This window comes from Oxyura jamaicensis, chromosome 9 (assembly GCF_011077185.1).
Source record: "Oxyura jamaicensis isolate SHBP4307 breed ruddy duck chromosome 9, BPBGC_Ojam_1.0, whole genome shotgun sequence".
NCBI classification, from domain to species: Eukaryota; Metazoa; Chordata; class Aves; order Anseriformes; family Anatidae; genus Oxyura; species Oxyura jamaicensis.
Window position 1 is genome coordinate 5373995 of NC_048901.1, and position 14101 is coordinate 5388095.

Genomic DNA, 14101 nt, shown 5'->3' on the forward strand with positions numbered 1-14101 from the left:
ACTTAAGCTTCTCTCCCCCCTTCTCTCTTTCATGAGGGAGCTTTTTGTCTCCTCCAAACAAAGCTAAATTCTTTGATTAGCATCATAAACAGTGCATTTGCATTACAAGCCTTCTCCCATGTAGCTTTGATCTTCTCAACATTAGTACCACAGCAGCATGTGATGTAATGGCAATAGTTCCAGCTCTATTTGCCCTTGAAATGCAAAGCTGGTTCCAATAACTGGCACTGAGAATCAAGCCAGCTAGAGATTTGTGGTTAGTGTAATTTGAAGTTAAGTTTAATGGGGGTACAGTAGATTTTCTTGGACTGACTCCTGATACACAGGGAATAAACAACCACACTGTTATGAACTAAGCTATTAGACTGCTGTGCTTGTGATTTTGTCTTAGTCTGTATGAGTCTGCATTAGTCTTTGGGTTAGTCCTTCCACTGCGTGTGGAAATGACTGTAAAGCAGAAGCTGCAGTCATTCAGCATCATACGCAGTAACACAGCAGAACGGGTTGATGGTTATTTGATCAGAGCAGAACCGTAATCTTCTACCAAGTGCTTGTTCGTTCCCACATTCAACCAGTGCATCAGGAGCAATCCTGCAAATGGGAGGACAGCATAGCAGAAACACAGTGTGAGTGTTTGTCTTCAAGTTTATGTTCAGTCTCATTTAAAAAGATCAGCATGATTTTGCCTCAGTGTAATTCAGAGCTAAAATTGGACATATCGTTACTGCGTCTGAAGCGTGGGATCTGAGGGATGCAAATTTTGTCAATCTCTGTTGATCAGTTTAATGGCATCTGCCATAAATGCACACAAATTTTCTTGATTTACTCTCTCACTTTAAATTGTCTTAAAGAGCAGTTAAGTCACTATAGTTGTAATATCTGGAAAGCAGTCAAGCATTGTTACAGCTTTCTGTGGGTGTTCACCCCAAAGCCTCCATGCTGGCAATAAGAAAGAAGAACAGGCCATATGAAAATGTAATGTGGAGAGACAGGTTTATTAAAAGCCATTGCAACAGAAAATAGCATCACTGAGCTTGATGACTTAATCTCCTCTCCGCTTTTATTGATCACTTTATTATTTAAGGTAGGATTGATAGCAGGATGCATTGGATTTCTAATTATGAGTCGCCACCTTGGAGAATTGAGCCTGTCGAGTTGCTTTGAGATGATTCCTTCCCCTCCTCCCCCTATAAAAAAAAATGTCACTTCCCAAGGCTGATAAACATTGCTTGGTGATTGGCCCTCAATGGATCACTTTTTAGAAAATGAAATGTCAGCCCCTTGCCCTCATATTGATTCTCTTTAGTATCAGCCATAAAGCTGTCAAAGGAAAGGCTGCCTGGAGCCAGGTGGCTGGCAGACTCGCTGGTGTGGGTGCCTGCTCAGCCAGGTCTTCTCCCTGCTCAGGTTGTCTGTTCAGTTATCTCTGCCCACAAGTGTTTAACTTGGACTGAGTAATAAAAAAGAAAAAGGCAGGTGGGCTGTGTGGAGGTTGGTCCAAACACTGGTGGGAGTGGAGGTAGAACTGGTCTGGTGGCAGTGGGTTCAGAGAGGCCCTGTAGTTCCATACTGGTAGGTCTTAGCGAAGCTGTGCAAGGGGAAAGATATAATAGCAAGATGAATGAAATACCAGGACAGTGAAACTGCTCTGTGCATACTAATGCATGTGCCTTGTTAATTAGCAGCCTTCCTCAATACACAGCTCTCCAGTAGCTGGAAGTAGTTCTCAATAAACAGAATCAACTTTAATATTCACTATTACACAAATGATTTTAACCACATCACCAATGTCATTTAGAGGTGTGGGCTTTGGGGATATTTCGTGATGTTCCTGTACCAGCTGAAGTTAATAGCAAAATAATTATACTTTGTTCCAAAATTACTTCAGCTGAGGAAGTGCTTCTTTGTCCACAGAGTCCCCATGAGGAGGTTTTGTAATATAGCTATGACCTAGGAGTCATATTTGGACAATCAAAACTGTGCTTTGGCCTGTGGACATGGCCTCTCTGCATCCCTGAGCCAAGTGTGGGAACTGGACATATGCTGGAGGTGCCCAGTTTTGAACTTAGCTTGTTATTACTAATTTAGCATTATGTTTTTTCAAGTCATTAGTCAAATCCCCAAATTCATCTTCTCAACAGAATTTGTCAACAGACTTTGCCTTCAGGCAGCTCAAGCTGTTTGGGTCTGTCCCGCGACCACGGTGTTTGTGTCAATGTGAGAACTAATCTGCCTAAATGTTAGTTTAAATTTACTGAGGTTAGGACGGGAATAACCATACAGCAGGATGCAGGAGAGGTAGCACGAGCATTTCTTAACCCTACTCTGTAGGAGCACGGAGTAAAATTACAGTGACAGAGTTTTTAAAAGATTTGGGAAAGTGTAAACCAGTAAGCTGCTTTCTGGAGGGGTTTGGCTGGAGTAAGTTGGCCCTACAGATTCCTTTGGTCATCCAAGAGTTACCATCAGACATTCTTCCAGCTGATGGATAGCTTTACCTTCTGCTCCATACGGGAAGCTGAACACGCTTCTGCTCCCGGTCGTGGCTCAGCATGCCCCACCAGCTGGGTGCCCGAGCACTGCAGCACCCCCAGCCCTCTTCTTTGGGGCAGAGAAAGCGGCAGCATGGGCCGTGGGGGCGCGGGCTCCATGCTGCTTCACCTCAGCGTGCGCTAATACCCTCTGCCGTTACCTCCGGCTGGGCAGAGACCTTCCCCTCCTTATCTCCAGGCCCCACCTGTGGATTTCCCTATGTCTCTGACCCCTGCAGCTTCTGAAAGCTTCTGTGTTCTTTTCCTGAATACGGCTATTTAATCACTCTTGCCCAAATCCCTGTAATTACGGAATTCAAGCCTGTGACAAAGGCTCCCTTCTGCCATTCAGGTGAGGTGCCCTGAGCAGCCGCGGCCCCGCGGCCGGGGGACAATGGCAGGCAGGAGTGGCCTGCCCCAAGCCAGGCAGGAAAGGTCAGCAGGTGACAGGGGCAGAGGTGGAAGCAGGTAGTTAGTTTGGAAGGTATTATTTAAAGTTAATAAGCTACAATTATATTGCTTGAACAGCAATCCCTTTGTTTCCCTCTGCCTTTTGCACGTCTTTGGGTTTTAGTGGGGAAAGGTTATTTTTATCTGTTGTTAGGGTGATTTTACTTTTTAGAAATAAGATTAAAAGCATTTTTACGTACTTAAAATGCATTCATGCAAAGCTATTTGTGTTTCATTTTTCCCATCTGTATCTGAAGACTAATAATATGAATTTGAAGGGGTCCTGGTTAAATTGCAGGATATTTTTTTCTTCTTTTATTCCCTCTGAGAGAAGTTATGTTGTACCTGAAACCCTCTCTGCAATCTCCCTAAGCTGACTTAGCCCTGCATGGCACTGGGTGAGATTTCTCCTCCTAATTCAGGTCAGGCACTGGGAGCAGAACGTAGTCCCTCAGTTTCACTCAGCTCTTTTATAGCAGAGCCGTAAGTCCTCATGTAAAAAAAAAAAAAGGTTGAAATTGGTGTTTGGATCCAGTGTGGTTTTTAATAAGGCTCTTCTTGTGATTTGGTGCCATTTGTGTTTAATTGACTTTCATCAAGAAAAAAAAGCTCCCAACCACTTATGGTAGGATGTGTACCTGCTTCCTATATCTGAACACAAGTCCTGTTGATGATGTTGGGAGCTGCGAGGCTTGGTTCAAAGATCAGGTAGTCTTCACATGTTGAACTGGATTTTTTTTCCTTCTGTTCATGTGCAATGTATAGTTTTCCTTACTAGAATAGTGTATTTGATCCCCAACACTAAAGGGTTGCAAAGACAAAAGCTAGGATGTGGCCTTTCAGCTGAGAGTGATGGGAAGCTGCTGTGTCTGTTTCTGTGCCTGGTTCTGAATTTTCCATGAATACTCAAAATCAGATTGCTACATCTACATACCGTTAGATTCTGGGGAGCTTCAAATCCCAATACACATTTGTCTGAGCTACATATCCTCTGTATTGGATTAACCTCTTGCATTAACTTTTCTGAACGCAGCTTGTCCGTTGAAATTTAAAACTGGACTAATTAAATATGTAACTGGATACAAAATCCTGTGTGTACTTGTAGAAATAATAATCCATAGAATTAACATACTGCACTGTACTATTGTGCCCAACTCGGGCTTAGTAGAGGAGCTCAGACATCAGGAGTTCTTTACTCCCCTCAGTTGTACAGTGATTAAAAGAATAAAATCCTCAGGATCTGAATTTTTGATGGTCAGGGATTTTTTTGCTACCACCCTGATTTCTTCACTAATAGACTGCTTCCACCTTTAAATTTGCAGTTGAAGAAGAGTGTCGGTATTGGCATTTGCCTAATTGGGTTTGAAAATCAATCTACCAAAACACCTCTGTCGTAGCATCTAAATCTATATAAGTTCATGCTAAAAAGCAATTTGGTCCTTTTTTCACGATACTGCAAATTTGCATTTGAAGAAAAAGTAGCTTCAACACAAGCTTTCTTTTCTTTGTTTAAATGCCGAGATGCAAATACGGAGATCTGTGTTTCCCCTAATGCTTTGTTGATGCCAATAACACTTAGAGCAGTTTGAGGAGAGGAGTCTCCTACCCTTCTGGAAAGAGTAAGTTGTGTCATGGGCTGTTGTAGGGGAGCTGCCAAGCACAGGTCGTGGCAGGTGCAAACAGCTCGAGTCTCGGCAGGTTAAGAAGACAGAGCTCGTCTCAAAGTAAGATATTTATTTTGAACTGTAATGTTCTGTTTTGTTCTGACAGGCGCAGTAAATACAGTAAGGCTAAGCAAGAGGCAGATGAGGAGAAACATTTGAACCAAGGTAAAAGGCAGTGGTGCTTTTTTTTTTTTGGTTCGGTTCACAAAACATGTTCCATGTTCAGATGCTTGGCAAATAAGAGATGACATTCCTCATGAGTTGAATATGTTTCTGCTTTCCTTGCTTTCCACCATCCTCCTTCAAAACTAGGCACTTCAGTAACGGGCAATAGAAGCATCTGGGTAAAATTTTTGAGTTGGGAGAAAGGTTCATGAAATTTTTCAGTTACTCATTTCCACTGAAAGATTTCTATTTCTATGAAAAATCATGCTATCTAGGCTGTCTAGGCATGACTTTTCACCACAATATTCTGCAGAGGCAGTTTTTGGATGGACCAGAGGCAGTCCTGCAGGAAAGGAAATGTGAACTTTGCTGCCCTGTTTCCAGGGCTGAATCCTACTGTTATTTCCATCCCACTTATCCGCTTACTAAGACTATTACCTGAGCTCCTGGATCCCAAAAAGGAAATGTGATGTCTTTTATTCTCACAGGTCTGTGGCCAGGCTGTTGGCCTGGCAGTGATTGATGGCAATGACTTGTGAAATTCATTTATTGGCAGAAGTCTGTTGCCTTACGTCAATATTGAGAAATATTAGAGGACTACATTAAAAAAAAAATCACGTTGAGGAAAAAATACATTAAGGCCTTCATTCTTTCATCAGTCATTCCTGGCTTACAGTACATTTTTATTGTGCGCTCTCTTTGCTGTTGTATATCATTAAGGCTTCAGTCTCATATGTTATGTGTTCAGCAGCATGTAGATCAGTGACTTCAAATAAAACATTTCTGCCTTGCAGGTGTTAGAACATATGTGGATCCTTTTACATATGAGGATCCAAATCAAGCTGTGAGGGAATTTGCCAAAGAAATTGATGCCTCCTGCATAAAGATTGAAAAAGTTATTGGTGTGGGTAAGTGCCAGAACTTTTGCATTTTTTTGCAGTAAATATAGTTTAAAATTTGCTTTTAGGAAACATGGGATCCTGTGATCTTTGTATGACAGTTTCCCAGAATGAACGGATTTAACATTTTGACAGTACAAACATGTGCTTCATGCTCATGATCAAGCATTCTTGTGCCTTTTTGCTTAAGGGGAATTTGGTGAAGTATGCAGTGGACGTCTCAAAGTACCGGGGAAAAGAGAGATCTGTGTTGCTATTAAGACTCTAAAAGCTGGTTACACTGATAAGCAACGGAGAGACTTCCTGAGTGAGGCCAGCATCATGGGACAATTTGACCACCCCAATATCATCCACTTGGAAGGAGTAGTTACTAAATGTAAGTAGGTCATTTTCATGACAAGGCCAATTTAAAAGTCACTGAGAAATAAAGACTGTGAGTGTTTTTTTTTATTTAGTTTTGTTGTTTTTTTACCCTCTTTCCTGTGAAATGACAGATGGAACAGATCCACTGATAGCTAATAGGAGGAAATCAGTGTGGGACAAGTCATTAATCTCGTTGTCAGCTATAAATGGGTTTATGGTTTCAACTGAAACTCTATCTGTAGGCAGCTTGTACAAGATTTTGTAGGGGGAATTAATACAGCAGGGGTTCACATTTTTTTTTTTCCTTTTTGCTATGCCAAGCAGGCATCTTTCACATCTTTGCTAGTCTGAGCTTATTGTTACAGGATAGGCAAAAGCAGATGGTGAGCAAAGAATTTAAAATAGTTGGGAGAAAAATCCCAAAACAAAACTACGGAGTCATATGTTTAAGGTACAAAGCACAGATGTAAGGAGCAAGCCTTTGAAATGAAGTATTCTGTTTTAGTATGAAACTTTTTTTTTTTTTTCTGATTTACATGTGGGATAATTTCACTTTGCAGAAATTACCTGGCTGATTTTTTTGTTTGGTTGTTTGATTATGTTTTTGCTTTATTTATTTATTTATTTTTGTTTAAGTCTGTTAGCATTCACTGTGCCATGAACCCTGCCTTAGAAAGACAATGACAGAGCTTACCGGATGCTGTTTCCAGGCTTGAACTGAAAATACACCTGTGAGACAGATGCACTTGGGTCTGACTTGATGAAACACCACTGTAATGATGTAGTTATTGTCCCTTCTCCAACCGCACTAGGTAGCGTGTTGGCAAAGCCTGACACAGGTTGCTAATCCTAAGAGACCCTTTGGATATAGGGGTTCATTCTCAGGGCAGAAAGAGCAAAAAGAAAGCAGACAGTGAGCTTGTGAGCTGCTGTTAGAGCGGGAGCTGGATGCTTACTGTACCACGTAACATTTCTGGACATCTCACCCCTCTAACAGTTGTGGAAAGGGGCTTGTATTGAGTGTCCGTGTTTGCTTTTCAAGATAAATTCTGCTAGGGAAAATAGGGGCTTGGGTTTCTTTTGTCTCTCATTTAATGAAGGCCTCCCTCAAAACTGAAATTTAAAATAATGCTCTGTTTAAATTTTTCAGGTCTGATTCTCGTCTCTCTTTTGTTGTTGTTGCTGTAACACAGAGGGGGTGTTTGTGGTCAGCTCACAGTGTTCGCTGCAGGCAGTGATTTTTGAAGCACCTCTGTAAAAGCAAGGCAACATGGGAATCTTTATGTTGAAAACCCACTGAGGCTTGAACCCCCTTAGCTATTACAGGTTTAGCAGTTATAAATGGCTGTATGCATTTGCATAATGCAGTTGTCACTGAATTAAAATGATTTGAAATTTTCACCGAGGAGGTAACAGCCTGACCCAGGAACGCTTCATTGCCTGGCTCGCACTGAGCACTGCTCCTGCAGCAAGCCAGCTTGCTTACCTCAGAGCTTGCGCGTTTGGTAAACAGGGCTACTTAAGAAGACATTTATCTCAATTTCTCCATAGGTTTTCTGAATGCTGTGATAAATGAATGCATTTAATAAACTGAAAATTAAAATGTGAGATAAATAGTGGAGGAGGTGGGGGTTGAGGGGAGAGAGGCAGCAAAAAACCGTGAGTACGTCATTGGCTGCTAGTCAAGTACTTTAATAATTGACTCACTGATGGTAACTTCTCCTCTCTCTTTCCCTCTTCTCTGCTAAAGAAGTGCCTGAGTAATGAAATTATGTGTTAATGCACTGAGTCTCGCTTTCTTCCTTTCTGCGTTGACATAGTGTCTTTTGATTGAGGAAGGTTAATTAAAACTCATTTAGCTCTATTTGTTCAGTGGAAGCATTCCGGTCACAGTTGCAAAGGATAAATGAAACAGTGACACATGCAGATTTGGTTGGAGTTCTCTTTCTTTTTACCAAAGAATGCTGGCAAAAGTGAATTAGAGAGAGGATATTATTTTATTACATCTCTGTCCTTAGGGATGCGAATACTCAGCCAAGGTCACTAAGCCCTACATCCAGGATAGTTTGCTTTATGCCGTGCTGTCTCTCCCCTACTTTGTTCATGCAAATCAGAAGGGGTTCAGCTGCCAGACTGGCATTTCACAGGCGTGCCAGTTTGCTTGTGACCAAAACACTAAGATTTTTGATACTGGTTGGAAACGGGAAGGAGAATCGGAACAGTAAGTGGCCTGCAAAGGCTAGATTGGAACTGGAAAGGTGAACTAAATTAATGATAGGTGAAATAAATGATGTGTCTCACATATATGTTGGTCTAAGTGAAATGATGTAAAACCAGTCGGTAGTCCTTGTAGTATGTTGTTTTCTAACCCACAAAAAGAAGAAAAGGACTGCTTCAAGAAGGGAAATCCCTGAAAAATAAAGGGAAAAACATCTTGATGAAAAACTCCCTGAGATATAAGTGAGGATAGGAACTTTCAGTGCTAAAATATTGCATGTTTTCAAACCATGTTGTTCTGCAGCAAAGAGTTGCTACTGACAGTAGCAAGGAAATGTTGAGCAGTTCTGAAATGTGATACCAAGAGAGGATTGAGCTATGTGCAGTCTGTGATGTGTCCATCGATCCCTTCTGTTTTCATAATGTTTTAGTCTTCAGAGTTGCCACAGGAAGTACAAGAGCAGCATTTCTCTTGGTCAATGCCTTTTATATAGGAAGAAACTTGCTAGCTCGAGTAGATAAAGCAAACAACTGGGTTGCCATGCCAGCCTGATGTTGATGATAAGGTGATTCCCTGACTTCAGGTGGGCTTAACAGTGCTCATCTTGGGACTGGGCTTCTGCCATTCTGTCTTTGACAAGTCACTTACCTTCTCTACTCCCATTGCTCACTTTTAGAATGGAAGTGATACTGGATCCTTTGCTGCAAAGGATCCAGATGCTGAATATGGAGCATAATGAACCCCTTGAAATAATTAGTGTTACTTGTATGTACCTAAATGCTCCCAGTTTCAGCATTGTATGACTTTGTAAAGCACTTGAGGCAACATCAAGCATTACTTAGATAGCTGCTGTTATTTATAGGCAGCAGAGTGCCTAGAAAGCATCCCCGTGTCAGCAAAGTTGCATCACATTTCTCTTCAGATTGCCCAGGCTTGGTTCTCTGTATTGCAGGGGGGAAAGCTGAGTGCTGCTGAAGCATCTTACCTCATGTGACACAATTCATTGAATCATTTATCCTGTAGTTGAATTCATGAGGCAAATGGCTGTGGCTCGTTTATAAATAACAAGAGACAAATGATACAGACTTGAGACAGAGAAAGTTGAGAGGAACAGTTTGTATTTTGCACTCTTGTCTTCGAGTACCTTGTAGCTGCTGACAGCTTCTAACTCGCCTGAAGCGTTGATCTTTTGAAAGAGAGGGAGAGGAAAGCGTTCATGAATTCCATTTTAGAAAAGGAAAGCTTTCTAGTCTGTAAGCAATTTAATTACACTAAAGATTTTTGTCAAGTTTGAACAGATCTTTTTTTCTGAGCTCTCGATTATCAATTCATGTATTCCTTAGAGACCAGGAGCCACTTCAGTTAAAGACCTTGTCAATGAGTCAGACGAAGGGTTAACCTTCCAGATGGGGCTCTTTGAATGTTCCCAACCGATAATATTTCTTCTCTTGCTCCCCACAGCTGAGCCATAAGCTTGGTGCTTTCCAAATTAAATGAGATTGTGCAAGACAGGTGTCTTGGCAGTAAAATCATGTGCTAGCCATTTTTATCCCATTAACATCGGTGTTCATCAAGAAATTATGTTTTTCTTTCTGTGAACTCTAGGTAAACCGGTCATGATCATAACTGAGTACATGGAGAATGGCTCCTTGGATGCCTTCCTCAGGGTAGGTGATTTCTTCATAATAAGCTAAAGAGATTTTATACTGGGAAATGTCTAATGGTTCTTATCCTGGTTCTGGTTTGCTGAGGAATACTGAAAATTTAGCTTTCTAAAAGAAATTATGTTTGTACTTGGGAAATTCTGTCTCTTTTCTGGTGTTGTTCCTATCAAAAACACAGAGTAAATGCAATGTGGATGAATACAGAGTAAATGTGATGTTTAAAATAGCAGGGTCTTAAATAATCCATGTTTAATGGGAACAGATTAGATTTTCTCCATTTTTGAAAGCATTGCAATGCTATAGACTCATTAAAACTGGATACATAGCAACCCAGATACTGCATCAGTGGAAGCTGTGACAAAACCTCTGAGTTTGTACTTTACGGGTGAATTATAGACGCTAGTCAGGAGAGTGGGGACATAACATTGCATTTTATTTGAGAGAAGATGGGGATCCAGCAATATTCTCTTGGCCAATTTCACCAATGGCAATAATGTACCTTTTAGCTTAATGCTATGTGATTTTCTTCCTTTCCCCATACGCAGAAGAATGATGGCAGATTTACAGTAATCCAGTTGGTAGGGATGCTTCGTGGCATTGGCTCAGGAATGAAGTATCTGTCTGACATGAGCTATGTGCATCGGGATCTAGCTGCTCGAAACATACTAGTCAACAGCAACTTGGTCTGCAAAGTGTCTGACTTTGGCATGTCCCGTGTCTTGGAAGATGACCCCGAGGCAGCTTATACCACACGGGTAAGGAGGGAGAGAAAATGTCCAGTGGGTTTTCTTGCCTACCTGATACTTTTGTCTGACTGTGTGAGAGGTGACAATGGTTTGTTTTAAAATAATCTCAGTCATAAAGTTAAACCTATATCACAGCATAAAAATAAACATTGGCCCAGACTCCATAACTGCTACAAATTGATGTGGTGTTACTGCTCCATCAATGGCTGCATCGGTATTTCTTCTCTGAGATTGTGACCCATGTTCTCCTCTGGTTTCCTCAGTGTGCTAGGAGTGCGTGACAAGAATCTGATGCCAGAAATTAGAGCCTGGGCTTCTATTCCTTCTGATATCTACACATAAGCATAATTATTGGCAACTGGCTAGTCCCAGTGAGGTTTCATACTGCAAGTCTAGATATGCTACCAAAAAAAATGAGTTAAAAATAAATAAGTAAATAAATCGACTTTTGTCCATCACAAAGCTCATCTCATAACTTTGACTCCAAATAATTTGGGCTGGGAATAGCATGGGGATTGCATTCCCAGGTTTGGAGGTGGTAAATGCTTTTGCCTCACTTTTTTTTTGTTTGTTTCTTTCCCATTTTGTCTATATTTCCCTGCATCCCACTATTTTGCTAAGCCATTTTAATATGCTGCATGTGGAATAGTGCTAATGCAAGTACTTCTGGCCACAGAACAACATCTCGACTGCTACCAGCCTTTGTACCAATACCTCTGTAATTAACATGTGCGTGGAAAAAAAAATCTCAGTCTCTTTTTAAAATTGCTTATTTTCTTCATTTTTAAGTATCTGCCATTCTCCATCTGTTCTCCCTAGCGCAGAGTTTGTTTGCAGCGCTCACATTTTGCAGTTTAATCCCGGCACACATCGTTTAATGGATTCACATTCATTACAGGGAAAGATAGACTTGTATCGTATTAAATGCTGGGCGACCTTGGTATTTCTCACTTCTAAGGATGGCAAGTGGAAAAAGCAGAAGCAGAGGTCTGGAAAGCTGTATTCAGGGAAATCAAAGTTTAGGCAAACAAAACCAAGAAATGATTGAAAAGCCTCCCTTTGAATTTAGTGAGTGCAGATACAGTATTATGTTTGTTCTCGAGTAAACTAGAGGGAATCGATGCCATTTGCATTACAGTGCATTGTCTTCATTTGGTATCAGCAATGAAGGATCAGGAAAATTTGGATAAACTCCACTGTACTCCAGCAGCTAAATAAAAGGAGCTTATTGACAATTTTTAGAATGACGACCATGTATAAACAATGTCTACGCATCTGTGTCTGAAAGGGGGAATAGAGCTTTTTCATAACCAGAAACGATGCAGTAAAATGCAATTTTTAAAGCATCCTTTAAGAGAATGGTGCGTTTTGCTCCCCGTTAGTAATATCTCATTAAAGTGAAAGCATCCTGTGGCCCCTTGAGGCACTTACTGCTACAAACTGATTCACAAAGGGCCTGATGCAAAGGCCAAAGGAGCCAGAAGAAGGACCCCTTTTGATTTCAGTTGGCTTTGGAACAAGTCCATATTAAACACTTGAGAGAGATACTAGGACAATAAGCCATTAAGCATGCACATGCTGCACTCAGTTTTGGATAAAAACTATCTACAGGGTTGCTGAGAAAAAAATTACCAAAATAATCAAAAAAGCATAAAAGCAAATGAAACAAATAAATGAAATCTTTGTTCGGCTTAAGTCATTCCCCAGATGAAACTGCAGGAAACCAAAAGCTCAATTAAAAACACCTTGTATGTTAGCATAAACAAGAGGAGAAATCTGTGGCCTGGGATCACTCAGCTAATGCAAAAGCAGATAAACAGGATGGAGTGAGCTCCTTTTAAAGCAGTGCAGGACCCCAGTGGCCCAGGTCAGGTGCCCAAGTGTTCTTATTTGTTTAGAAGGTATTGTAACAGGAGGCAGCTCTCTCCAACAGGTATCAAAAGCAACTCTGCAACCTGCTCTGGTGTGGTACTCCTCCCGGCTGGACTGGGGGAGCTCAGGGGCTTGCTCGCCTTCTCACATCTCTGGTAGGAGCTGGGACATTGCCCATGGGAAACACCACAGTATTCATAAATCTTTGCAGTTTATCCTCTCTTTATTTTACCTTTTTGAAAAGCAAAACGTTTATAATCCCATTTCTTTCTGAAACAGGCCAAACAGGTCAGACAGGCAAGCAAGGAAATAGCAATTAACAGCATATACTGATTTGTTTTGTCAACCAAATCTCTGAAATACACTCTGTACAACTCCTGGCTTTTTCTCATGCTTCAGCGTAGCCCTAAGCAGAGATCTTGTAGAGGACTGATAAAAATACACTTAACAATGTACTGGTTCCCCTGCATGTGACTAAAGAAAACAGATGGGCAGCATTGCCTCCTGGTTGGATGTGACAGTTTTATGGCACGGAAAAGGGAAAGTGGAGGCCTTTTAAAGAATAATCTGGAATTGCATACAGGAAACCATTTCGTATTTGTAGTGGCAATGTAGAACAGTGTCAGCCACGCACATGACTGGGTCAGTGACTCACTAGCCTGCGGTTTCTTTTATTTGTGACAGGGTGGCAAGATCCCTATCAGGTGGACTGCACCAGAGGCAATTGCCTACCGTAAATTTACATCGGCGAGTGATGTGTGGAGCTATGGCATCGTCATGTGGGAAGTGATGTCCTACGGAGAGAGGCCTTACTGGGACATGTCCAATCAAGATGTGAGTTTCCCTCTGAGGCTTCCTCTTCCTCTTCTCTCCCCTTCTTCCCCCACACCTTTATCTTTTTCTGTAGATGTTCCCTGATGTGTTTCTATGTCTGTTGCTGTGCAGTTATAAAACACTCCAGGTTTTTAAAAGGTTATCATGAGTGGTTTCCCAGGGAACCTCTCCAGAGTAAAGAGTTCCCTGAATACTTCAAGTGTCATCTGTGGTAAGGGAGTAGGGGATTCTCTAGTTAGGATCTAACTTGTGTGCATATCTTTCTTTTATCCTTTTTTTTAAGGAAAATTATTAATCAGTTAAAGAAAACAAAGGACAGAGGAGAATGGAGAAAAGAGAAATGAATGTATTTAAACTACTAGATCATAACTGTAAAGAGAAGGAAAAGTTGAATATTGATTCTAAATCCCAAGTTTATTGAAAATCTATATGAAAAAACACTTAAATTTAATGGGGTTTCCTATTAGTAGGTAATTATTCAAACCCCAGAATGCTTGTAATTCTTCCAGATAATTTTACTTCTTATAGGAAATATGAAACAACACATCCAAAGTCCAGTTCTGGTTATCAGAGCATCCTTGTGACAATTGCATAGGTGCCCCCTGAGGACATGAAAGAGCAGCTTTCCTAAATGACCGTTCTTAAATTATGTATGTCCTGTTTAAGTGTACCATCTGGACTACTTCAGTGTATTC

General features: G+C 41.1%; 1 protein-coding gene across 1 annotated transcript in view; it reads left to right on the forward strand.

Annotated features, from left to right (window-relative positions):
• Nucleotides 1-14101, forward strand: part of EPHA4 (EPH receptor A4) — a 97243-nt gene that overhangs the window by 73518 nt on the left and 9624 nt on the right. Inside the window, exons 9-14 of the mRNA XM_035334681.1 lie at nt 4752-4810; nt 5605-5718; nt 5900-6085; nt 9896-9957; nt 10500-10709; nt 13257-13406. Coding sequence (XP_035190572.1) covers nt 4752-4810; nt 5605-5718; nt 5900-6085; nt 9896-9957; nt 10500-10709; nt 13257-13406 — 781 coding nt within the window. The remainder of the gene's footprint in view (nt 1-4751; nt 4811-5604; nt 5719-5899; nt 6086-9895; nt 9958-10499; nt 10710-13256; nt 13407-14101) is intronic.